This window comes from Dicentrarchus labrax, unplaced genomic scaffold (assembly GCF_905237075.1).
Source record: "Dicentrarchus labrax unplaced genomic scaffold, dlabrax2021, whole genome shotgun sequence".
Classification (NCBI taxonomy): Eukaryota; Metazoa; Chordata; class Actinopteri; family Moronidae; genus Dicentrarchus; species Dicentrarchus labrax.
The window spans coordinates 12,221,786-12,245,793 of NW_026136712.1; the positions used below are offsets into that span (position 1 = coordinate 12,221,786).

Genomic DNA, 24,008 nt, shown 5'->3' on the forward strand with positions numbered 1-24,008 from the left:
GCTCCAGCACAGCTTCCCAGTGGCCAGAGATGATTTCTGCTGAACTACTGGTCCAGTTTGGATACACAAGTACTTTGGGTTTTGCAGTTAGATAAAGAAACTATAAAGATGGTAACGAGAAAGAATACCGTCATTGAAAATGTTACCAGACTGACCTTTTTGGTATATGTATCACTCCAGAAGACTGTGTCGCTATGCCAGTGGTATGCCACCCCGACAGCATAACCTTTGCCCTGAGACGGCACCAGAGTTCTGATAAAGCGCCCGTGTATATCAGCCATCATCACATCACCCCCACCAGTGAAAATGAGTTGTGGCAGTCCAGCTGGAAAACACATAGTCAGACCTCAGCAGTGAATTAATTTAAAAAAGTTATAGCTTATTTTATCTTAATCTGATATAATCATAAAAAATATACATATTTATTATATAAAAGTATATATATATATATATATATATAAAATATTTTTGACTCAGGATTTCTCCTTATTGCATGGTCACTTTGCAGCATTGTCTCCTTTATTATATCATATTGATCTTTGAAACACCACACCGTTTGTGTAGCAGCAGATACATATCAAATAAAGCTACTGTGTGACTCCTTATACCTGACACATTGGCTTTGCAGACATGACCCTGCTCCAAGAAGTATCCATCAGCACAGCTACAGTGGTGTGTCCCAGGACGATCTTCACACATCTGATCACAGATCCCCCACATCTGACAGTCATCATAGTCTGGGCAATAGAACAAGAAGCCATTTTAAGCATTAGGATGAGGATCTATACCAGTAATTTGCAACCAGAGTGCCGTGAAATTAATACGGCAATTTTAGCTTTTCAAGGCTAACTCATGTTAATAGCTTAAACCGAGACCAAAAGCTCTGTGCTCTGTTCATCAAAACAAGCTGTTTAACACTAAAGGTCAGGGATATTTTGCAATAAAAACAGAATATGGTATCCTGTAATGTATTTATGATACAGTAGAACTAATTATGACCACCGATATGCAGAAATGTTCGGACATCGTAGAAATGAAACACTCACGATCCAACTCCATCAATCACTTCATTCGTACTAAGTGCTATTTTGTTGAATAGTTCAACTCTTTCCTGTTGCTTAACTACAGTATAGATTTAAAAAAGCTTCCCAAAATCTGTGATTAACCGAGAATCCACAAATATAGATTTTATTTTCACAAAAAATAAATATGAAATGTGGCACTCACCAACACAGGAACGGCTGTCATTGGCTACAATGAACCCATCAGGGCAGTAGCAAGCACCTCCCTGAGGAGACAGGTGGCAGTGGAACTCGCAGCTCAGGGCAGAGCACTGCTCCAGGCCTGTGAGTAAAACTCATATAAATCAACATCATGGTCAAACCTAGACTACAGTTTAAGATTTTTACTTCCTCATCATGATCTACGCAGCTTTGTCTGCCAGAGAATCATCAGTAACGTGGTTAACTTTATAGCCATCATCAACTCAGTGTGGAGGCCATTAGTGTTGGCCCAAGGAAAATTTCAGGTTAATCTTGAACTATATATGTGTGTGGAGGCAGTGATAAAGAAGACGAAAGCTATAATCACAACAGCTGACCTCTGAGAAACATTTATGAGTACAAAATACTGTGTCTAAAACCTTTAGCACTAAAAGTTACAGCTCTTTGAAAGTGCTGCAGTGTGGGTTGTTCGACATGTGACCAGGCAACATTTAATTCAGTTCACATGAACTCAGTGTTTGTACTGCAGGCATAGACAAATATAAATGTGTATACAAACAGCATTCTTGCATGTTTTCTGTGGAAAATGTACATCTGCGTTACTTACTGCAGGTTTGCTCTGCTGTGGAGTTGGTCTCGTCTGTTCCTCCAGGACAGTCAGGTTTTCCGTCACACACTTTGGCCACTGATATACATAATGACGAGCCAGGGCATCCCCACTCTCCCGGATAACAGCCTCGAGAGTTACTATCTTAAAAAATCAAAGACACACTATTTTTTAAGTGATGCAAAAAAACTAATCTATCAATCTTTCTGATGATGAGTCAGAACCTGGTTTCAAAAACTCTACAGTATCCACTGTGACAAGCACTTGCCCCATGAAATTTATAATATATACAAATATATACATTTTCAGTCTAGTCTCTAGCCAAATGTTTTTCAAAATGACTATTAGAAGTCCACCCGTAAGAACAAGTTTTCTCACCACATCCTCTTTCATCACTGTAGTCCCCACAGTCGTTGAACTGGTCACACACCCAGCTCTGAGGAATACAACGGCCACTGGTACATGTGAACTCATTGCCGCTGCAGCTCTGGTACACTAAAGAATAAATAGATAGAACTCACATTTATCTGCATTTTATTTCGGCACTTTTTTGATTGGAATTTAATACTTGAGATGATTGTTATATAACATATGGGCATATAAGCATTGTGTCAATCAAATGGTCCATAAAAAAACAAAAAATCACTACAACAACAAATGCAAAATTTGTATTAGATAAGACTGTTTTAGAAGTGAAATGTAAGCAATGGCTTTGGGATTCTTGCCCATCTTTCAAAACCTGTATGTATGTCTGTAAATCTTTTTGTAAAACTATTTAAAACATTCAGGACAATTACAATACTGCTATCTAGTGGGCCGGTAACCACCGAAACAACTCTTTGCAAACTACTAATTAAAAATTGATAAGAGCGTTTTTTAAGAATCGATACAGTATCGAAACATAATATACACTCAAGTATATTTTCTTACAGCCCTAACGGACATTGAATTCAACTATTGAGCAACCTAAAAATAGGAAAACAACACAGTTTAGTAGGATTGCAAGTCTTCCTTTAAAGCTTAAAAAACAGGTTGGTCTTTCAACAAGATGATGCCATCAACTGAACACTTTAAGATGACTTGGAGAAATACTGAAATGATGCCAGTTTCACGGTCATTAGGGTTGCACTTCTGTAGGGTCACTTTCATCCTTACCACAGCCTTGCTCATCGCTGTTGTCCCCACAGTCATCAAAGTGGTCACACACAAAGGGACGTGGGATGCAGTAGCCATTTGCACACTGATACTGGTGGATAGGACAGTGCTGTGTCGCTGCAAATAAAACACAGTGACTGAATTTAAGAAGTCAAACATTTATGAATAACTGTGGCCTATTATTTTTGGCTGCCGTTTTGCTGGTTTGAATTTGTTTTTATGATCTGCTTGTTAAGAAGTTGTTCCCTTGTATGAAGCACTTTGCAAAATGGGTTTAAAAAGAAAGATTATTATCATTATTATTATTATTATTATTATTATTATTATTATTATTATTACTTAAGCTAAGCAAAACAGCCTCTACCTAAAGTACATGCAGCCTAAGCAGAAGCAACAGTGGAATAAGTTTCATTTCTGATTCATCAAAATCAAGAGGAAGCTGAATTATAAAATAAGTACAAAGGTTGAGCTTTATTACTTTTAGCTATAATACCATAAAATGATGCACAGCTAGGCTAAGTGCAAGTAAAGAAAACAGCCTCAAGAAAAAAATGAAAATAAATTAGAGCAAAGCATTGAACAAACCACTGACAGGGACACATACATACATATGATATGGATTTCCAATGCTAGTTAGTGCCCTTCATAGCCATTAACGCTAATGTGTATGCTAGCTAGCTAAGGATGCATTCAAGCTAGTCAAAGCTAGCCAAAGTTTATTTTAAAAAGAAACTTAAATCGTTTGACAAAACTTACGGCTGCTTTGAAGACATTTCCAGATTATTTAACCACTAAAATATTCAGTCTGCTGCTCAGAAACTTTTTTTCTTTACCCTTTTTCATAGTTACGACTTAAACAAAATAAAGATGGCGGCTGGAAATTACATTCTCACTGTGTTCGACTCAATAAAAATATGAATGTCTTGTCATAGAAAATAGTAGAAAAATAATGTGTATAGAATATACTACTACTACTACTAATGATAATAATATCTCACTCTCAGCAAACAATCTGTGTTTGGCTGTGGTCCACATTTGTATTAGAGCAACTTAACTCCATTATACCCATTTGCCCATGGTCCACATGGAAATAACTCATAATGCATGCGTAGGCCTACAAATCACTGCTCTGTACCATATTAAGCAACTTTTTGCACAGAAAGGCATTACTCTGGGGTAAATGTAATCTAATACTGCCTTTTTTCCCTCAGTGTTGCAGAACATATTCTTACGTAACTGTGTGCAAAACCATCTCTTCCAATTAAACACTAGGGTTTGCTGCAAGTCTTGTCTACTCACTGCAGTTGAATTCATCAGAGCCATCTCTGCAGTCCTGTAGCCCATTGCAGTCCTGAGAGTTGTTGTAACAGGCCCCATTAGCGCATGTCTTCTCAGTGCAACGTGGATAGTCTGCAAAAACCACAAGCCTTTTCTATCAATTTAGGCACTAGATATTTTCTGTAATAACTGTATCCCTATCAGATCCCTTCACCTGTTAGAGATCATAAGGGTAAATATCTGACAGGCTCTACAGTGTGGTAAGTTCATTGTAGATGTAAAAGTCTTACTGCAGTTGTTCTCATCAGAGTTGTCCACGCAGTCCTTTACATGGTCACATCTGTATTTGCCAGGGATACATTGGCCCTCCTGGCAGGTGAACTGGTCTGGGCTGCAGGTCTGTCCACCTGAATCAAGAGCATGTGATGGGTTTTGTTACAAAATGCAATGTTGAAGGGGAATTAGAAATGTGATTTTGAACAGAAAATGACAACATGAACGGGTATATTATCAGCTTTAGCTATAAGGAACTCCTGACATGAAGACAGCCAGGGTTAAGGGTTTTCTTATCAAAGGTATGTTCATATAAGAGAAATTTGGATTGTGGTGTAAAGTTTATTTACACATATTAGGTCTACAAGTTTAATTTGAACTCCATACATTTTCCTGTTGAAAGGCTTAAGTTTTATACTGAGATGATGTGGCCACCTTGTGGTTTTACTCTTCATTACTCCACATGATAAGGCTGGTTTTTGTCCCCCATGACCCTCCTTTAGCTTCTGAATGATATAACATACTCTTGTTCATAGAAGGTGTGTCAATTGGAACAAAGAATAAATAGCCTCTCCACTACAGCACAGAAACAATCTGCATACCACAGGTTCTTTGTTCATCTGAGCCATCGATGCAGTCTTCGTCCCCATCACAGACAAATCCCAAAGAGATGCATTCACCGCTTGTTACACACTTAAATTCCTGTGAGGTGCACGATGGAGGTGCTGCCACAGAGAACAAAACAAGAGTTTACACACAATTAACAATGCTTATGGTTCTATGTTCAGGCTTGGTTTTATGTTTCTGTACCACAGATTATCACATAGACATTCATATGCTGTATGTCTGTGTGAAGAGTTTATCAAACCACTGGAAACACTTATTTTCTTTGTACTGCACTGTGTTTCCAGTAATTGTTTATAATACTCACGACAGTTCAGCTCATCTGAGTCATCCGTGCAGTCTTTGGTCCCATCACACCTCCAAGCTATGTCGACGCATTGTCCACTGGAGCACTGAAACTCCGTACTGTCACAACTTCCTGCAGAAAACGCACACAGAGACGGAAGGATAAAACATCTGTCACCATTTATCGCTTTATGGGCATAGTGTGAGCCTGAACTGTGTGGTTTCAGTCACACATTTAATATCGTTTAAAATACATTCAGTGATAAATGAAAAGATAGTGTTTTGTTTTTACTGTTTCCTTGACAAATGAATTACCATTTTTATGACAGGTTTGGGCAGACTGTATGCAACATTTGAACCTTAAAACATGTGATTCGGCCATTAAAGGATAGTTAATTCTTCACCATCTATGAACAATCCATTTTATGACCTTGGAGTATGCAGACTATCATTTCCAATAGATTATTGAAGTCTGAATCAGCACAGAGATGTGTACTTTGTATCTCTTGTGCATTTTTAACGTTTCAGTATTTGTGAAATTTTTGAATTTGATAAAAAGTCAAAAATGTGTGCTTTGTATTGTAAATTTCTGGTTACCGAAAACCTTGCATAGGTACGATTTTAAAATTTCTAAATGCTAATACACTTCGGTAAACTTTTACCTTTTATTCTTGAACATCATGTTACAATACAACTAACTTTTAAAAAGCTTGTTTTAAGATTTAATGATTTCAGCAAAAATTGTCAATAATTTCATGGTTTTCATTAATCTAATATATTCTTTTTTCAAAGTGAGTGCCAAATTACTCAAAAAATTTTGTACAGCTCTGGAAATGTCCTGTAAAATATCCTACAAAAAAGCCCAAAAACCCATCACCAAACAGATTTGGGGGAAAAAACTTACAATATTTTACAATATTTGTGAAAGAGGAAATCCATTAAAACTCAGTGTTTTGATGAAAATAGCACTATGATTATGCAAAAATCCTGAAAATCCCACTTCTTAGCATTGGTAATAGTTTTATCCTTCTCTCATTACTTATCTTTAACATATTAGTGTCTAGAAAACGTATTATTGTGAAATCAAGAGTATCCACATACCTTGAGTAAGTTGAATTCCTTGAGACAGCAGTAGAAGAGATAGAAGATGAAGACCGCTAAGGCCCATAATTTAATTCTGGTGTTACTTTGACAAAGTGTGTACACTCATACTAAAGCTAACCCAAATGAGCCTGGGGAAGATACTACCTTTGGGACTGAGATGCACAGCCAGGAGCAACCAGCGGACCAATAATGTGACAAGGAGTTAAACCGCTTTTTATGGCTAGCCCCTCTACATAAACTTCATCTAAGATTAACTTTTACCTGTTGGTATGTTGTCTACATCAGCAAGAAAAAGAAGCTACTCATTTTTGTGTAACAGTCTACCTCAGGAAGTTAACACTGCACCAGGATTAATAAAACATTATAGTTCATAAGAATAAACATGCTTTAAAAAACAACAACAAACAAACAAAACACTAAAGCACAATTGACATGCTTTATAATCAAAATAACCCACAGAAAACACACTGTAGTTGAGACCACGATTTAAATATGAATATCTTACACGTGACACCTGTTAAATGAATTGTAAAAAAATACAAATCCCAAATACAACTCGCAATCCCTGCAGTAAATATGATTGTTACATTTGTAATTTAATACAGGGGTGGTGTACAATAGCAGTATAGTATTGGGTTGTACTGCACACTGCTTTTATTTGTGTAGTGTGTAGGATTTAGTGGCATCTAGCAGTGATCTTGCAGATTGCAAGTATCTGAACGCTGCTGGCGTCCATATTTGACTACCTGTGAATAAGGACGGGTTGTGAAGTGTGTAGGACAAAAAGTCTGTCGAAAACATGGTGGTTCAACATGGCGAACTCCGTGGAAGGTGACCCATGGTGACATAAAGAGCTCATTCTCATTCCATGCCTATATTCAGATGATTACACACTAATGAAAACATACCTATGAATATTCCCATATATTTCCATTTCTGCCAATAGAGCCTCCAATTCAATTCAATTCAATTCAATTCAATTTTATTTGTATAGCGCCAATTCATAACAGAAGTTATCCCAGGACACTTTTCAAATAGAGCAGGTCTAGACCAAACTCTTTAAAACATTAATTACAGAGACCCAACAGTACCACCATGAGCAAGCACTTGGCGACAAGGGCAAGGAAAAACTGCCTGTTAAAAGGCAGAAACCTAGGACAGATCCTCCGGCTCTAGGTGGGTGGTCGTCTGTCTCGACCAGTTGGGGTGTGAGAGAGAGAGAGAGAGAGAGAGAGAGAGAGAGAGAGAGAGAGAGAGAGAGAGAGAGAGAGAGAGACAGACAGACAGGTGCACAGCAACAACAGTTTTAGCAATGGCAATCTAGCAGGACCATGGCAGGAGGCTCCACCAGGATCGACAAGAACCTGCGAGATGAGAAAGCACAAGAACTCCGGGGAAGAAGTGAAGTTAGTAACATGCATTAATGGGACATGAATGAGTGCAGAAAGAGAGAGGAAGAGAGGAGCTCTGTGCACCATGGGAAATCCCCCGATAGTCTAGGCCTATAGCAGCATAACTAAGGGATGGTTCAGGACTCACCTGATCCAGCCCTAACTATAAGCTTTATCAAAGAGGAATGTCTTAAGCCTACTCTTGAATGTGGTGAGGGTGTCTGCCTCCCGAACCACAAATGGAAGCTGGTTCCACAGGAGAGGAGCTTGGTAACTGAAGGCTCTGGCTCCTGTTCTACTTTTAGAGACTATAGGAACCACAAGTAGCCCAGCATTCAGAGAACGTAGTGTTCTAGAGGGGTAATAGGGTACTATGAGCTCTTTAAGATATGAAGGAGCCTGACCATGAAGAGCTTTATAGGTGAGGAGGAGGATTATAAACTCCATTCTACATTTTACAGGGAGCCAATGCAGAGAAGCTAGTACAGGAGAGATGTGATCTCTTTTTCTAGTTCCTGTCAGTACTCGTGCTGCAGCGTTCTGAATTAATTGGAGCGTTTTAATGGACTTATTGGGGCAACCTGATAATAAAGAGTTGCAGTAATCCAGCCAGAATGTTACACACTGGATTTTTACTTTATTATATTTATTATCTTTACTTTATATTTATGAATGTGTGTCTATGAATTCCAACCTGTTTGAGCAGAAAAATAAAGTAATCATTAACTTAAATGAGCTGTGTGGCGTGTTAATATCTATGATTGCCACATTATTTATCAAACTATTGGCAGCTTCTCCTGTTCTTTATTGCATTTTACAATGTGTGACCTTGTCACGGTGAATCTGCATAGTTGGTTTACAGCACAAAGGACTAGTGCTTAGTGACATAAACGGTGGTGAATATATACCAGCTGTAGAATGAGACAAGATGTATTTAAGTACAATGTTGAGGAGCGTTTTCATTTTATGTTACTTCATACTTCTACTCCACTTTTGGAGCCAATATAAATCAACAAATTAAATGACTATAGGCTAAGCTACCCGGAAGTATGTATATAAAGTACTATACCAGCTGTGGTAAAGTGATGAAGACATGAATGCATCACTAATTATAATCCAATGATAAATATTTTTCTATATTTGATATATTCTGCATGATGAGTACGTTTACTTTAGGTGCTTTAAGGATATTTTCATCCTAATACTTTTGCACTTTTACTTGCAAGGCTTTTTCTTGTGGCAGAGTATGTTTACACTGTAGTATTTCCATTTTCACTTAAAAGTAAAAGATTTGACAATGCCAAGTGCTTCAAAGCCTATACAGAAAAGTCTTTTCTGTTACATTTATCCTCCTCAGTAGAGTGAGAAAGAAAAACTGTGAAGCTACAGTTACAGCTAAATAATATGTAAACCATCTGCTCTGGCAAGTAGTATATCAGCAGTTCAATAAATCAGATGTTAACTTCCCACAACACAGATTATGTGCTCCTTACAACCATGTGTTCCCAGTCACTGAAGCTTAAAATCACGTTTTTCTGACTCATTCACCTGCTGCACATTTAGTCACTGTTTCTCTGTTGTTGTTGCATGTTGATGAAAAATGGCATTTGTTACTAAACTGACACACACTTTTGGTTTGCTTTCACCCCTAATTCCATTTCCTCTTGGTATTTTTTTCAGTTTTAATGCTGTAGATCTACAAAGATTGGGCAGTGGTGTAGTGGTTGCTTCTTGAAATAGAAATAGACATTTTGTAGCCTAACGCAGACAGCCAGCAGCTTTGGTGAATCACTGTGGTCCTAGCTTGTAAGTAAGTTAGATCACCAGCTCAGATAACTAAATCCTGTGGACACACCAACTATAAGGCATTGTATGTCAACCCTGTATTCATCACCGACACAAATGACTTAAGTCTCTGTGTTTGTAAAACTTTGGCGCCCTCCAGCTGTAGCATTAATGCGTGCAACGTTTTTAAATCAATTGTATTCAGGGTTGAAATGTTTTAATATAACATAACCTTGTTAAACATTTAAAGTAGTGGATGAATTTAATGTCATATGATATTATGAGTGACATATTTTGGACATGGAAATTTTGCTATTTTATTTTATTCAGTTAAATAAACAGCTTCTTATCAATAAGACATGAAAGTTGTTAATAATACACAAAATATACTCTCAGCTATACAAAACAGACAAAACAATTTCAATGTAGTAAACATTTAAAAATATATGAACGGACAAATATGCCCTAATTTGAAAGAATAACTCATTTGATTTTATTTGAACAAAAGAAACTTGTCTCATTATAAAAAAAAACAGAACCTTAAATCATTTTACATGCGAAATGATAACTTGTAAATTCATAGACGAGCCATTTAATAACATGGCAAGAGAAAGATAATGAACATTCTCATTTCTGGGTTTCAGCCTGATCAAAGTATCAATTTCTGCCTCAATGCCATTAAACAATTACACTTTCTTAAGTTCCTGTCTACTCAAAAATAGGCTTTTCATGAAAGTGGAAAGTTTCTCTGTGCTTATTTAAAATCAGATTTTAAGGGGCGGGGCCTACACGCATGTGTTGTGACATCACATACACTGAGAATGGACTTTATAATGAAGTAAGAGACATTTGAGGTAGGAGTAAATGCCTTTTTAAGGATTTTAATGTGTAAATTATACTAAACAAATTATTTCTATATGTCATAGTACATGTCTGGAGATGATCTTTAAGTAAGTAATATCAATATTCATAGACGGCAAAGATAACTACAGTGTACGTTTCTCAAACTTTCACAGAGATTAGTCAAGCAAAGACAGGAATGATTTATGACAGCTTACAGAATAGAACAATGCTGGTCAGTGTGGTGAAAGAACATACCTGCCATATGGCACAGTAATAGTAATTAGTGCTTCTGTTAAAACAACTCTTACCATAATACTATATTAACAGTGAACAGTTATTTTTTAGGGAAAGAATTATTCTGAGATGTTTCCAATGAAACCTCAACAAGTTTTTGATCTGGGCAAGTGTCACTGTAGGATAAACCTTTGTGGTTCCTCATTAATTGAACCGTCTTCCATTGTCATGCGTGTAGTAAGGGTTTGATTGGCCTTGGCTCGAAGCGTACGGGTTGTTCTGGGGTCGATCCTGGGCATAGGGGTTGTTCTGGGGTCGATCCTGGGCATAGGGGTTGTTCTGGGGTCGAGCCTGAGCGTAGAGGCTGCTCTGGGGTCGAGCCTGATCATAGAGGCTGCTCTGGGGTCGAACCTGAGCATAAGGGGGCATGTCATCATCGTCTTCAAACTGCCGCTGCAATGAAAAGAGACTTTCTTTATGAGAGAATTGCAAAACCAAGTATGTGCCAGATTTTCTCCTCTCTTACCCTGCTGAATATTTTCATTCATTTTCTGCTCAGCATTCTTTTTATACTTCTTTAGCTTATCCTCACCTCCCTCCCACATTATACATGAAACACACACAGAGGCATACTCACCATGTTCCTCCCCGAATTGACAAGGTTTTGCCGGCTATTGCTTGGAGTCATCTCAAGGTTGGTCCTGCTGTCCCAGCTACTGGTGGTTGTGGCCCGTGGGATCCTAGGCACCCCAGCATTGGCAAAGGAATTGGCCTGCCCATTAAATGCGGCTGTGTGGTTGCCGTTAACCAATGGTGCCTTGGCAGGAGAGTGGGTGACGTAAGTCCCAATGTCTGCATTTTTGTTCTTCTTCTTGGAACTCTTCTTTGGGGATCTGAAAAGATAAAACAAAAGTAGATATTACTGTCTACTCTATTTGTATCTGTATTAATGTATTATAGTTTATTTATTACATAATATATTACATTACATATGTAAATTGATTTTTCTTTGACTCTAAATATTTGCAAACAAATTGTGATTGGGAGTTAAAAACACCAGGCTATCTTTAATAATTAATGTGCCAGGTTGCATAAAGATTCATGTGTAGCATGAATGAGGCAAAAAATGTCTAGGAGTGTGTGATAAATAGATGACAAACTCACTTGAGTGCCACAACAGGCAGAAGAATGAGTGTGATGAGCAGCAGTCCCCCTAACACGGACCCGACAATCACCAGTGTCAGCTGCCATGCTAACAAAACACAATGATAATGACATCAGTAAAAAGGCTATGGAAATATTTTTTCTAAAACAAAACCTAAAAAGAGCTTCCACAATCAGAATCATAGCAATAATGAAATCAAATCCACTGATTTTATATATAAATGTACCTACTACGGTATTTTTGTCATGGAAGTAATGTAACCTTTATCCAAAATCTGCTCAAAGAACATACATTCAGTACACAGATCCTGTTGTAAAGCAAGTATTATAGACCACTGCAGCACAGACCAAACTGACCAAACTGAAAACGGTGTCTTAAACAGTAATTTACTTGCCATGCATTGATATTAAAGCAATACAAGCAGGATTATGTTTCCCCCTAAATTATTTTGCATTTTCCAGGAGTTGTGTATGAACATGATTTAGGGAGGTATTACAATTTCTATGTGAGTTTGCAACAAGTTCATATAACTATTTTCAAATAGTGATTTTTTATGTTTATTTTTTGGTTGTCATTATGTGTTTTGTTGTTCTTTTTGCCTTCACTGTCAACCACATGCTGTATACTCACATTCATTGCAGTTAAAACCAGAATAACCAAATGGACAACTAAAAGACAAGAAGAATAGTTCATGTCACAATTGTATTGACTCTCAGCTTTTTCCCTACTCAACGATGGTTTGCATGAAATGTCTAAGTACAATTAGATCATTTTAGATCTTCAGTCATTTTCCGAACATGCTATGTCATTTAGGCACTTACGCGACACATTCAGAGGATTCATCAGCTTTTGTGCCACTGGGACAAGCTGCAAAAACAGAAAAAGTTGAGGTCATTTGTTTTTTAGTTAAAGAAAGGATATTATATAACACACACACACACACAGACACACACTCTCTCTCTCTCTCTCTCTCTCTCTCTCTCTCTCTCTCTCGCTCTCTCACTCACTGAATGGTCTTACCAATGCAAATTCTGTTACTGAAGTCTGTCTTAATGTAGTTTTCGATACATGTACAGTTAAAATCTCCATCTGCTGATGAGCATGTTACAGATTTTTCATCACAGGGACTGTTATCACACAGGTTTTCATCTATAAATAAAGCAAACAAAAAAAGATAGTATCAGTACACCTAACTCAGTGCAGTGGTGTAAAATACAGAGAAAAATAACATGATATGAACTGTGGACAGAAATGTACAATGTGGTGATAGTATTACCATTACCAGAAAGACATTATTAGTCATTGGCTGAATTATATTCTGTACACCGTACGAAGGTCACTATATATGCAATGACAGGGGGACCAGCGTGTTGCCTATTGGTTACGTTACACAGTATACTACAGTATAGACAGGAATTGAGTAATTATTGTATTGTTAAGTGGCCGTTACTCATTATATGGTGGGATAGACCACTTGATTAAGCTAATTTTCTTAGATGTATGTCTTCTAAGCCACAGATTTCATTGGTAGTAACATATTCATTATAAATCAACAGCATGAAACCATGACTCACTTAAAAACAGATACAATCAAGAATTCCCTACACAGGATGTGTGAAAACATTAGTTGTCTTCAGTTTATTAAAGTAACTGAAGATAATTTGCAGCACAAAATAATAAACAGCACTATGTTGCTGTTAATGCATTAGTAGGCACACCATGTGATAGACACACAACAAACACATTTTGATGCCAATCTTCTCATCATATATTATAATAAAACTTTTTTGTTTGTTTACCACAGTAAGTGAAATGATCGCTGGAACAAAACCCCTTCAAAATGAGTGTAGTTCTTAAAACAAAAAAAATTCTCTGCATTTCATAGCCTGAATAGTTAGAAATGTTTGATGGACGAAATAAAAATTTGTAAAGGATACTTTTTTTTAAAATTCCATTTTGTAACAGATGAATGAATGAATGAATGAATGCATTTCACACAGTGCTGTAGATACAGTGCACAGCATTTTGTCATTATATCCTACCTGAAAATGAATATATGTCTTGTTTGGATGTTATTTAGACAATTGTCACCATCAAACTACATAAAGATCAGACAAATACATGACTGATAACTTACCAACAAAAGTTGAGCCTTTCAGTGTACAGTCTGAACACGTAGCGCCAATTTTTATTGCTGTTAAAACCTCTTCTGTTTTGATGTCAGCGCTTGGTGCGTAGGTGATCTCTACAGTTGCATTGACCCCTTTACTGTTCCTTAACCAAACTTTGCCGTTGTTAATGGGCCTATATAGACAAAAATGACACTTAATGATGATTATATTTTGCAATGATTATGTGCAATGTGCTGTAAGTGTACTGTAGAAGTTATGGTTTGAGATAGAGAGACAATAAGATGGTTAAACCAGTCACTTTGCGACTTACCGGATTTCCAGCACTATAGATCCAGAGTAACCCTCAGTTTTGTTTAATTCAGCCGACAGCTGTGTTTTGGAAATAAAATACAATGTTTTTAAGGCCATCATTTCACTGGGAATGCATAGACACTGTGCAGCAGGATAGTATATTCATTACCACACACAACAGGTTTAATACCCAAATGTAGCACAGGTGAGTTGAACTATCACAGTTGTTAGTGAACAGAGAGCAACAACAGATCTTTTTCAGGGTATTTTTGCATCAAAAATATCAAACATCTAAAAAGGACAAAAAAGGAAGACTTATTTATAATTGTAATATAATTCCTACAAGATAAAACAGGTGCATAGTGTTTGCTGTTGCACAAGATATGCACAGTTAGCTTGTTTAAAGATCGACTTAAAAAAATTAAATGTGTGAAAAACATGGATAAATATATGGATCACTTGCAGCCAAGTAATTAAGTAAAAAAAACAATGTGTGTGCATTACTTGCCTTTATTCCAAGCCTAGAATTTATTAAAATTCAAAAACAAACAAAACAAAACTGATTGCTTACCGCATCAGTAATTGCTTTTGAGTTGTCTAGAAATATTTCTGATGTCTTATCAGCCATTTCATTATTGTAATTGATTCCAGGCAGGCTTAGATGTCCAGGGAACACTTTGGCTAAAACAGGAAAACATAATCTTCAGAAAGTTGCATGTACATTCAACAACAATAGTTCAGCAATATGGTAAATACGCTTGGTTGCTTTCTTTCCAAGAGTTAGATGAGAAAGACTGAGCCCACTCTAATACCTGTCCAATAAATATATGGCTGCTTAGCTTAGCATAAAGACAGGAGAAATCTCCTCTGATTGCCTGGAAACGTCATGGTAACAACAAAACTTCTGGAAGTTGTTCTTAAAATTTTCTTTGTGGATTGAACTAACAAAATAAAATGTATATAATGTAATATAATATAATGTTAATTTAGAGGTGCTGGTAGGTGTATTTTGTTACCAGGCCAGGCTAACTGTTTCCACCTGTTCCAGTCTTTATGCTAAGCTAAGCTAAAAGTATGAGAGCAGTATGATCTTCTCATGCCAAAATGTTTAACTGTGGATGTACATATTTCATGAAATGATTAATGTAGCACTAGTCTTCTAAAGATGCTTATAGTGTTGACTGTCTTGATTCCAGACTTCACTGAAACCAAGCTAATTATAAATAAATGGCAACACTAGATATTACTGCTCCTGGTCCTCCTACATACCACAGATACTGTACATGCACGCCTATACAAGTTACTTACCCCTCTCACAAATTGTATTGTCATAATTGTAGACATCACCAGCCAAGCACAAGCAAACAAAGGTTTGATTATGACGAGGGTCACAGGTGCTTCCAATTCCACATGGGTTCACATCACAAGGGCCTTTAAATGTAAAGTAAAACACACACAACAATGTAAGCATTTACAGCATCATGTAAGCACCCAAAATCATTAAAGGCTTGGTAACATAGGAAATTACAGTTGTTGGACAGAGGTGGAATTAACAGGAAGCTGTGTTGGAACTGGTGTTGTAGAAGGTGACGAACCTGCTTCCGGGTTTTCAGTCGGTGGTGGTTGGGTAGGTGGACTAGCAGAATCTGTTCCGGTGATTGCCAGTACCTGGCGGTGGAGTAGTAGCAGTAGGACTAGCAGAACTTGCTCCCGGATTGCCAGTAGTTGGCGGTAGAGTAGTAGTAGTAGGACTAGGAGAACTTGCTCCCGGATTGTCAGTAGTTGGCGGTAGAGTAGTAGCAGTAGGACTAGGAGAACTTGCTCCCGGAGCTTCAGTAGTTGGCGGTGGAGTAATAGTAGTAGGACTAGGAGAACTTGCTCCCGGAGCTTCAGTAGTTGGCGGTGGAGTAATAGTAGTAGGAGTACTATTAGTTACCATTACCAAGCTTTCAGTAGCTGGTGGTTGAGTTACAGGAGGAAAACATAATGAGTAAATTCCTTTTTAAAAAAAGCCATAACCTTATCTTCATCTTGACAAAAAGCTAATGGCAATCAGCATTTCATGTTCAAATCATGTACTTTGATAGAATTATACATAGCTTCATGATACAACACAATGAATTATAAGTATATAGGCAGTGCTTTTCCCTTTACCTGAAAATGAAAAGGGATTAATCATAGACACGAGAAGTACAACTTAAAGTGAGTGAGTGGTGGCACTGCCGTGTTTTTAAACTGAAAAAAGTCCAGCTGTTCACTCTAAATCACATCCAAACAATTTGTCACATATTTATATTGAGGATGTAAAAAGCCCAAATGAAAATAAAGGAAAAATAAAGTGAAATAACAATTTGATACAAAACAAGGGCCGAATGGCTTCTGAACTAATTAGGTCATACAAGAGACTACATCTACCCCATAAAACTGGCTCAAAGCTCATTTAGGCTTAAAACATCTAAAGCTTTAACCAGGTGGTGAACAAAGGCATTTCATTGACTGGAATAGACTTCCAAAAGAAGGTAGGGTAACAACAGGGTCATAAGGTAAGGTCTGATTGTCTCCATCAACACAGTAGTCAAATATTTACCATTGTGCACTAAACCAATCCTGAGATAAAAAAAAGAAGGTTGTTATGTCTAAACTTAAAACAAGGAAGCCATGTATATATGAAAAAACAACAGTTGTTCAGTGTAATTCATTAATACAAGCTTATTTAAATGTACTACTAAAATCAAAAGACCGGAATATTTATCTCGATTATAAGATTTACCTGATCATTGAACTTGTGATCACTTATCAGAGACTATCGACTAACAAAGATTTAAACATGTTGAGGATTTAAATGTATCGTAGAAAATCAGGATGACTTACCAAGACATGCTGAAACCAGCCAAAGGACACAGAGGTTTTTTAATTCTCGAGCCATTGGAAAAGAAGTTAAGACAAAACAGAATACCAGTGAGCGCTAGACAAGGCTTTAGTGCCCTAAACCTTGGAGGATGAGGGCTGAGGTGTCCTCCACTGGCAGTTTTAATCATTAGCCACACCTCTGAGGGTGGCACCTTGTGCTAAAGTACATTTCCCGCCCAGAAAAGACAACTCGGGGTCCACTTTCCATGTCTCCAAGCTATTGATCTGTCTGGTTTTTGTTAATGCCCAGAAAGTGTGTCACGCATTAACAGCTATATAAAGCTATATAGCATTAAAACAGGCATGACTACAGAAATTACAAACACAACCTCAAAAATGTAATCTAGACAAAATCCAAAGGAAAAAAAGAGGAGGCCATGTTGTTTGTTTGCTGTGTGAAATGATCTCAGCAATTGGCACAACCCTACACAAGAGTATGTCACATTGCTAAAATAAAATCCTCATTCATGGCCAACCTAAAAGTCAAATCTTACATTGTACATTGGTTGCGGCGGCCACTCAAGAGAGGTTTTAAACTGATGATGAAAGTATGCTTTGTGTTAAACACCAAACATATATATATGCAAACATGGCCTACTTGCTTCATGTCAACACATCTGATATATAATAATCAGTTTGTGACATACATAGATCAATAGTAGCCTAATTTTAGGCATGACCCATGATGATAAAGATACAGAAAAATAGAAATACATGGCAAAAATAACATATTGTCAATGCCCAAAATTTCACAGATCATGTTTTCAGGGTAGCTCATGTCTTATTAAGATGAACCAAGCTCCCCCTTGTTACACCGTAGTGCCCACCCTGTGGGGTCTTTCTTTCCCACTCTTAACAACAATTGAGTAGCAAGCTTTGTAGAACAGTTAAGGAGAGCACAATGGGTCCAAAACCACAGATAAGGGGAAATATAAACAGGAAGGATCTCTGCCAGAAAGAAGTTAATGATTAGAATATATGAATAGCTTGTGTTCTATATTTACAATGTGCCTGGTTCAAATGACATCAAGAGCAAACATCAGTTCTTTAAACAGGGTGGAAGCTCTAAATCAGAGAAGTTTACTGACAGAGGTTATTATCATGGTGCAATATCAAATGCATTACTCTGGCACCAAGTGATGTCACATACTGTACATGTTTCATAGCTGAACCGATCCCCATAGCTGTAAACATTTAAAACAGAACTGGAGGATTTCTTTGACGATAACGTACAAAAATACTACCACAGTATATAATGACAACCAATGTACGTTTATTTGCTTTGATAGGAATGCAACACTGTTGGCCGTCATTAATGACAATGTTCTAGGGCGAATAGAACAATTTATTTTGTACATCTCTGCCCCAGACTTCATAAGTCACTTATAGAGGCCGTAATGAACAGAGAGTTCAAAGATTACATTCTTTGTGGCCATTTTATGAATTTATGGCAGTTCCACCAGTCGTCACTTAACCCTGAGACAACTTCTATAAACCTGATTTCTTCACAGGCCCCAAAAACACGAGAACACCTCTGGAAAACATGTCCACGCAACGCCACCACAGGAGAAGTTGTGCCCGTGAAGCAAAACGCAATTACAAAGAAAAGTCTGAAAATGTGTCTTCAGATGAACCCACTTGCAACATATTATCGGAAACTAGGTGGCCAATAAAACAGGGTGGGACAAAGGATAACGTGACTGTTGACACAAAGATGTCATAAGATGTGATAATATGGTCTTAACAGTTAAAACGTTTTCAAAAAGAGGTTGACAAGACCTTAACACGAAAGTTGGAACATCAAAGTGTGTTTTAAACCGTCACCTTAAGAATATGTGTATTCATTTTTAAAATTGTTGTTATAGTTTGGTAAGATCATCTAATCACCACCCATAAAACGATCATGTCTCCAAGATGACTTTGATCCCAGTTGTATATCTGATATAACATGGCAAAACTTTTACACCACTTCAGCGTCATCATGGGCGTCAGTGGAAATATCTCAAATGGCCTATCAGGTATGTTTTGAATAAAGGTGAAGTTTCCATGGATGGACAACAAATGGTTGGAATAGATCAATAGAGAAACATCTGTTCAATCAGTTCGCGGCACACACATGCAAAACATTTCTGACCACTGAAATCTCAGATTTTAAAAGAAAAACTCTTCAAAACACTGAATTGAAACCTGCTTTGACTCGGGACAATAACTACACTAAATAATCTATATATTTAATTCCTATGTCAAATTTGTTGAATATGTGAACAGACACCATTTATGTAATTTGAAATTAAGTCTAGGTTATATAATTCATATTGATTTCAACAATCAACTAAATCTCAACATTGGTATCCAATACTATGTTAAGTTAAAACCACATTTCCCACAAATAACGTTGCTTTAATGAAGAAAAATAATGCAATTATTCACTTTCCTCTCAATTCTTTGGTTTAATGTTTTTTTTTTTTTTGATAATTTCTTTGTGAAAAACATGTCACAGCGGGACAACCTAATTTCCTTTATCTGTTCAGTTTAGAGTTGGCATTGTTTGTGCTGACTCACTTTTACACTGTCATTGGCACTATGCAGAAGGCTGCAAATGAAAAAATACTGCACACTAACAAACTGCTGACTGCTAACCGTAGTCAAAAAGTTACAAATGGCACCTTGTAACTTTTTAACTACGGTTTAGCTCATTATGACTTTTTTGGGGTTTTTTTACATTATGTGATCACCTCGTGGTTTGTTTTGGAGCAGGTACATTTTCTTCACATTAAGACATCTACCATGTTCCCCAGCTACATTTTTCACAAGCAGGTTTTATGAACATGTTGCCATGAGGAGTGTCAACAGATGTGGGATCACAGAGTAATAACTGCATCAATGTCCTCTCGATGACTGTAAGTCCAAAGTCACTTACAGTTATTGCCATAGTTAACCCCACCCAACCTGCTGTTCCTAGCAATGACGATTGTGATTAAAGTTCATGAGGGTGAGGGAGGAACACTGATATCAGCTCAGCAAGAACTGGCAGCATCCCTGAAGACCCTTGAACTCAAGGCTTCTTCAAGAAGAGGCAACACTAAGCAAGCAGGGCAGAAGGAACAAAATTGTTTTGCAAATCGATTACTCTGCAGTGTCATGATCCACGCATCCAAAACCCATATAACATATAAAGTGCAATGGTGGAAGAAGTATTCAGGTCTTAAGTAAGGTCTTAACACATTTCAACTACTTTTTACATTATTTCATATATATCTATTAATCTATAATGGAGTAGAAATATATACAGTAGCAGAAAATGGAAATACTCATGCAGTCCTGCTCATGGACTCATTTGCAGCTCTATTGTAATGTCTATATTTCCACTTGTGAAGAGATTCCATTAAGAAGATTTCTTAAACAACTACTAACTATTTTTTGAGGGGTTGTTTCCTTTCCCCAGTTACACATAATGCTAGCAAGAGGATAGGCCGCCATGAATCTCTAGGTTAGCTTCAGCCCTTGTACTGACTATACAAGCCTATGGAAGCCAAGAGGTGTCAACACCATTCTTCCTCTTATTTGGTGTTTGATGATGTTGGTGGAGATCGCTGTCTAACACAGGTTTTAGGAGTCTCCCAGATCTGTTCAGCTGAGTTGAGAGCTGGTGGTGGCGACGGCCATCAGTAATGGTTCACATCATTTTCATCAAACCATTCAGTGAACCCCCTAATGCTCTGTATGGACATATGTATTTGTTATATTTCTCAACTCTCATTTAAATTTCTTTATAAACAATAAGGTTTTTTAAATTATCATTATCATTATTATTGTTGTTGTTATACATAAAAATACATAAATTATTATTATCCCTAACAATACAAAACAAATGTGTCATAACCAATCCCTCCTGAAACACCCATTTAAACTGCAGTAAACACATAACGTCACCATCATTATTACATGTATCTATTTGTGTTTTTCATATATGAACCATCGAGTTCTCATCACATCATCTTTTTTGATTTTTTGTATGTTTATTTTACTTGTTTTCTTGTCTTTGTGTTTATCATTGTTACATCTGTAAAGTCACTGCTGGTTAGTTTTTATTTTAATAAAAAAAGAACCATGTTAGAAACACCCTGTGATCACAAGTTTTTTAGTTTCCTCACCTTCGTTTATTTGTTCAGGAAACTTAAACACTTGGTTACGTTAAGGGACAGCTTGTGGTTACGGGGTGTTTCTAACTCATCTGTAAAGTGATGTTTGGGTTGGATGCTGGTTTCACTTGTTATTTACACCGAAGCCAAACTGCGTAACTAAAGAGAGAGCTCAACCTGCTCCTTCTAATTTACAATGCGACACTCTAACATCCCTTCAGTATCGGGAAACAGGGTTTTCTTTCTCACTGCCATCAAGGTAAACAGTGAGAAGTCAGTGTTAAAACAACAGAATCTTGTTGACATTACATTCGACTTTGACAGCTCAGCATGTTATTGAGGAGACCACTTGTACAACGTGCAAAGCACTTCAAGCTACTGGTAATGTAATGTCAAAGTAACAGCTCCATCTTCTGGCAACAGGGCCTTGTGTCTAAATGTCACATGGCATACTGTAAAACTGGATTTACTCACAGTAGGAGGAAGGTGCGTCACTGTAAGAATGCAAGTCAGTGTTATTCAGTGTCTCTACTGGAATACAAGCTTCAACTGCTTTATATGGTGTTGCCACTACTTCATCTGAATCTGGTTGATGGTACTTTATTCTGACAGTTCATTCCTGTATTCTGAACAGCAAGGTTGGCTCTGTTTAACCGAACACCAGATTTGAGATTATATTAATGTATCATTACTCAAGTACAGTACACTGAAAATAGTTCTTTGGGATTGTTGCTGTTGAGCACGTTTGAGGTTCTTGTTATTTACAGACTGAATGGATGATGATTGATAATAATAATGAAAGTGATGACAATCATTGACTATTAAATGAAAGCTGGTCTGGCTTGTATGCAGCGGGGTGATATCAACCTGAGGTCGTTGATACCACGTTGGCACATCCAGGAGGTGATATCAGTCCTAGGCAGTTATTATTTTATAAAGTGGTTGTTTATTTAGCGGTGATCTAATAGAGCTGTCCGTTGCAGTTTGAATTCTTCTGGAAGTGGAAGTGGTAAGGCATGGTGATTGGCTGTAGTCTTTGAGTGTATAACATTAGGAGGTGTTTATGAATTCAGCTGAATACTCTTCTCCCCAAAATTGTGTCACCAACTTCAATAAACATATGTGTAAATATGTGTTATGTAAAAAGGCTACTTATATCTGAATTGGTGTCATTTAAGCTTGTATTTTCTCTTAATTCTGAATGAAAAGTTCAATAATTTAATATCATTTCAAGGATTTAGGTCCCCAAAGCCCTCTTGTGTGCCTCTTCCTTCCTGTTGACCACTGCATTCCAGTATAAAGTTCTTTCTAATGTGGCCTTTAATGTCACATAAAGGACATAGGGACAAATTCACACAGCATTAAAATATTATATAACTCAGTATCAAAAGAAACAACTTTTCTGTAGACTAGCTTGTTATCCTTTTGGCAATTTCAATTTTCCTTTCCTTTCTGCACATGACCTCACATGATGACCCTGAGTTTTCTTGAGCACGCAAATCTTAACAATGCATTTAATAAACCGAATTAGTCCACAACTTTCGTACCTGAAACAAGAAAAAAATGGAGTAGATGCACCATTACCACAGTTTGCTGATGTGAGAATACAGATTTTAAATACAGTATGTATTTTTACTTTATCAACAGCATATGCTTTTATTGTATATATATAGTCATTTGTTATTTTTATCAAACTAACATTATCCATTTGACCATGAAATGTTTTGAAATTCCTTATTCTATCAAATGTATAGCCTACTACTACTGTTTGTACCAAGATACTCTTGATTTCTTTTTAATGACACTCATTTCTAGTTCATTAAAGTTACACTGCCCAACAATGCCAACTGTTTTCTCCAGGGTAATATGGCTGACCTAAAATGATTAAGTACACTGCCAACACTTTTAATATTGAGGAAATTAGGTTTTCAGCGCTGCTTTTGAAACAATAAACCAACCACTTACTTTTTTGTAACAAAAAGTTTTTATTGGCTTCTCTAATCCGTTCATCATCTCAATAACAGGTACAGCCTGGGAAATCATATCACAAGGGATCTAGAACAAATAAGACAAAGGAATGGGGAGGCTCTGCTACAAAATTTGGTATTGAGGTGACAGTCAGAAAAAAAGCCATACAAAAATGTCTTTATCATGCATACTGGAGAAAAACTCAAAAGAAATTGAGAACACACATTTTTAGTGTTTTTGTACATTTTTGTAAACAATATCCTTCTAGAGATCATATCAAAACACATTATGGCAAGTAACAAAAATAAGGGATATAACATGAGAAAAATGAATGTTCTATGAGGCATCTAGAATGCAACACTGCTTGGCGTGGATGTTTTTTACAGAAAAAAAAAAAGAAAGAAAAGAAATAATACATTTGCATTTTGACGAGTCACTTGCTCTATAATTGTAAACACAGGCAGTGTTAAATGATTATACAATATGTCGAACCTATACTACAAATATTTCCACTACATACATGAAACGCGTGTCCCTGCTTTCTTACGCTTTAGTGATATGAGGTATATTTAGGTCAATCTTATTGTCTTTTTTTTTT

General features: G+C 36.9%; 2 protein-coding genes across 6 annotated transcripts in view; both read right to left on the reverse strand.

Annotated features, from left to right (window-relative positions):
• Nucleotides 1–6,723, reverse strand: part of lrp2b (low density lipoprotein receptor-related protein 2b) — a 41,079-nt gene extending 34,356 nt beyond the window's left edge. For all 5 annotated transcript variants that reach the window (XM_051418351.1, XM_051418350.1, XM_051418349.1 and 2 more), the window contains exons 1-11: nt 6,547–6,723; nt 5,468–5,578; nt 5,139–5,261; nt 4,554–4,670; nt 4,285–4,395; nt 2,986–3,102; nt 2,209–2,325; nt 1,831–1,974; nt 1,228–1,344; nt 609–737; nt 156–325 (exon numbers count right to left, since the gene is read on the reverse strand). In XM_051418351.1, coding sequence (XP_051274311.1) covers nt 156–325; nt 609–737; nt 1,228–1,344; nt 1,831–1,974; nt 2,209–2,325; nt 2,986–3,102; nt 4,285–4,395; nt 4,554–4,670; nt 5,139–5,261; nt 5,468–5,578; nt 6,547–6,613 — 1,323 coding nt within the window. In that variant the 5' untranslated portion in view covers nt 6,614–6,723. The remainder of the gene's footprint in view (nt 1–155; nt 326–608; nt 738–1,227; nt 1,345–1,830; nt 1,975–2,208; nt 2,326–2,985; nt 3,103–4,284; nt 4,396–4,553; nt 4,671–5,138; nt 5,262–5,467; nt 5,579–6,546) is intronic.
• Nucleotides 6,724–10,189: 3,466 nt separating this feature from the next.
• On the reverse strand, nt 10,190–17,403 carry muc13b (mucin 13b, cell surface associated). The gene is given in 13 exon segments (XM_051417842.1): nt 10,190–11,255; nt 11,440–11,695; nt 11,967–12,054; nt 12,598–12,635; nt 12,789–12,834; nt 12,988–13,116; nt 14,105–14,271; nt 14,410–14,468; nt 14,962–15,071; nt 15,699–15,821; nt 15,986–16,049; nt 16,051–16,346; nt 17,262–17,403. Coding segments are annotated over 13 exon segments (1,680 nt in total). The 5' UTR covers nt 17,317–17,403; the 3' UTR covers nt 10,190–11,006.
• Between the last annotated feature and the right edge of the window lie 6,605 nt (nt 17,404–24,008).